Source organism: Plasmodium fragile (genome assembly GCF_000956335.1).
Source record: "Plasmodium fragile strain nilgiri unplaced genomic scaffold supercont1.44, whole genome shotgun sequence".
NCBI classification, from domain to species: Eukaryota; Apicomplexa; class Aconoidasida; order Haemosporida; family Plasmodiidae; genus Plasmodium; species Plasmodium fragile.
The window spans coordinates 179,271-181,386 of record NW_012192624.1 but is presented as its reverse complement, the minus strand read 5'-3'; the positions used below and the strand labels follow the sequence as shown (position 1 = coordinate 181,386).

Genomic DNA, 2,116 nt, shown 5'->3' with positions numbered 1-2,116 from the left:
TTTCTTCTTCTTCCTTCTTTGGAGAATGCAAATTGCCGCAATTCACGAGAATAAGCAAAACTGTATCTCACATGAATGGAAAAAATGAACAAATGAAAGAGTGTGTTTCTCGCGTACGTCATGTGACCTACTTGGAATGTTAAAAGGTAAGGAGTAGAGAGGCATCGCGTGTATATATATGAAAGGGTACATTATATAGGCACATATTAAATACATGTACATGCTTATACGTGCCATATGTACATTTCGAACCCGTTCGTTTGACTCATCGTGCGTTTTTCTTCTCTCCCCCAAACACAGCTAAGCGTGTCCCTTGTAGCCGAATTCAAGCCTCCCTTTTTTTTTTCCAAGGCCTACATGTGTGTACACACGTAACATGTGAGATGATATATACCAGTGCTGAGTCGCTGCTCCCATTTCCTTTTCAGTTCATTGCTGCCCGTTAGCCAGACCCCTATTTACACATTGTTGAAGGTGTAGTTAGTACTGTGCGCCTGGGTACTCACTAGTGGAGAACCCCAAGGCGACACCGCGAAAAAGAAGTGTGCGGCATATCAAGGTGCGCGACGACGCCCCTTCCCTCCACCAGCTACCGCCACATTACATGAGTCGTACAAAAACAAAATGGATATTTCCGGGCCGGAGGTTTGGTATAGCAACCTACCAAATGTAACCAAGTATTTAATAACCCTAATTTTTTTAGTGACCCTTCTCATAACATGTAACCTGCTAAATGTGGTGTACCTTTTGCTGGACTGGAATTTGATATTCAATAATTACCAACTGTGGAGGATATTTTTGAACTTCATGTACGTGGGGAAATTTTCTCTTTCGTGGGTTTTTTTTATGTCTTTATTGGCCCAGTTTTCTTCCTCCCTCGAGAAGAACACCGTGTTTTCTAGCCCAGGATCATACTTGTACTTTATCACCATTCAGTGCACCTGCTTATCGCTGATAAGCATTTTGTTCTATTGGCCCACAGGTAACGCATCGCCGTGCAAAGTGTGAAGCGGCAACATATGTGTGTGCAAATTTTCGTTTTGCTCATTTTGCTCACTTCGCTCTGTTTATGTTCGTGTGCCCATTTTGCACTTTTTCGCTTCGCTCCTTCCCCGCCCCGCAGGCTACCCCTTCCTGGGAAACTCCCTTTTGTTCGCCATCATTTACTACTGGTCTAGGAGGGAGGCGTGGAGCCAAGTGTCCATTTACTTCTTCACAGTGAAGGGCTACCAGCTGCCCTTTGCACTTATTTTCCTACACCTTATCATGGGACAATCCCTTTGGGTGGACATTATGGGCCTCATGTCTGGACATATGTACTACTTTTTCAGAGAGCTACTCCCGAGAGAAGGTACGCGACGTGTCTATATGCGTAAAAATGCATGCAAATACTCTGCGGGGAGGATTCCCTCCAGGGGATATCGCTTTTTTATATGACCTGTTCAGGCAAATAGTCGTCATTTTTCAAAGCGGCGGAGGCGTTCTTTCCATGTAATCGTATTTCATATTCCCTCTCCCCAACTGCGCAGGAGGACCAAATTTGCTTGAAAAAACGCCCAAGATTTTCGATAAAATTATGATGAAGCTGAGAGAGTTCCGCCTAAATCAGGGCATAAGGGGAAACTTCTCGAGGTACGGGTACAGAACTGTGAGCGACTCCAGGACGCCCAACACGACTGGACCTACAAGAAGAGTCTTCATTGGTCGGGGAGTCAGACTTGGTGACAGTTGACGATGGGGTATTCAGATATCGTTGGAACAGTCTTGCAAGAATAGTTGGACAATCTCATGTGCGCATATATATATTTTTCCCCCCCCCCCCCCTTTTAACATTGTTTTCTGTGTAATTTAAAATGACCAATCCCCCTTTTTTGCAATCTTCTCATTAACCTAAATCTGATTTTCGTGCTGATAATTTTTTTTTTTTAAACTGCCTACAGACACCCTCATGTTTTACGTTGTATTTATGTGTACCAATTACAGTTGTGTCACGTGTGCGCCACCGCTAGCACCATATCGACCGTAGCCTTCTTAATACTTCCCCTATCACCCCTATGTTGTGCTTCTCTCAAGTCTTACACCTCATACGCCTGTTTTTTTTTTTTTTTTTTTTTTT

At 43.7% G+C, this 2,116-nt stretch overlaps 1 protein-coding gene across 1 annotated transcript; it reads left to right on the top strand.

Annotated features, from left to right (window-relative positions):
* Nucleotides 1-624: 624 nt before the first annotated feature.
* Nucleotides 625-1,732, top strand: AK88_03702 (uncharacterized protein; the record flags this gene model as incomplete). Its single annotated transcript, XM_012481312.1, has 3 exons — nt 625-982; nt 1,124-1,351; nt 1,530-1,732. The coding sequence occupies 3 exons, from the start codon at nt 625-627 to the stop codon at nt 1,730-1,732; spliced, it is 789 nt and encodes a 262-aa protein (XP_012336735.1).
* Between the last annotated feature and the right edge of the window lie 384 nt (nt 1,733-2,116).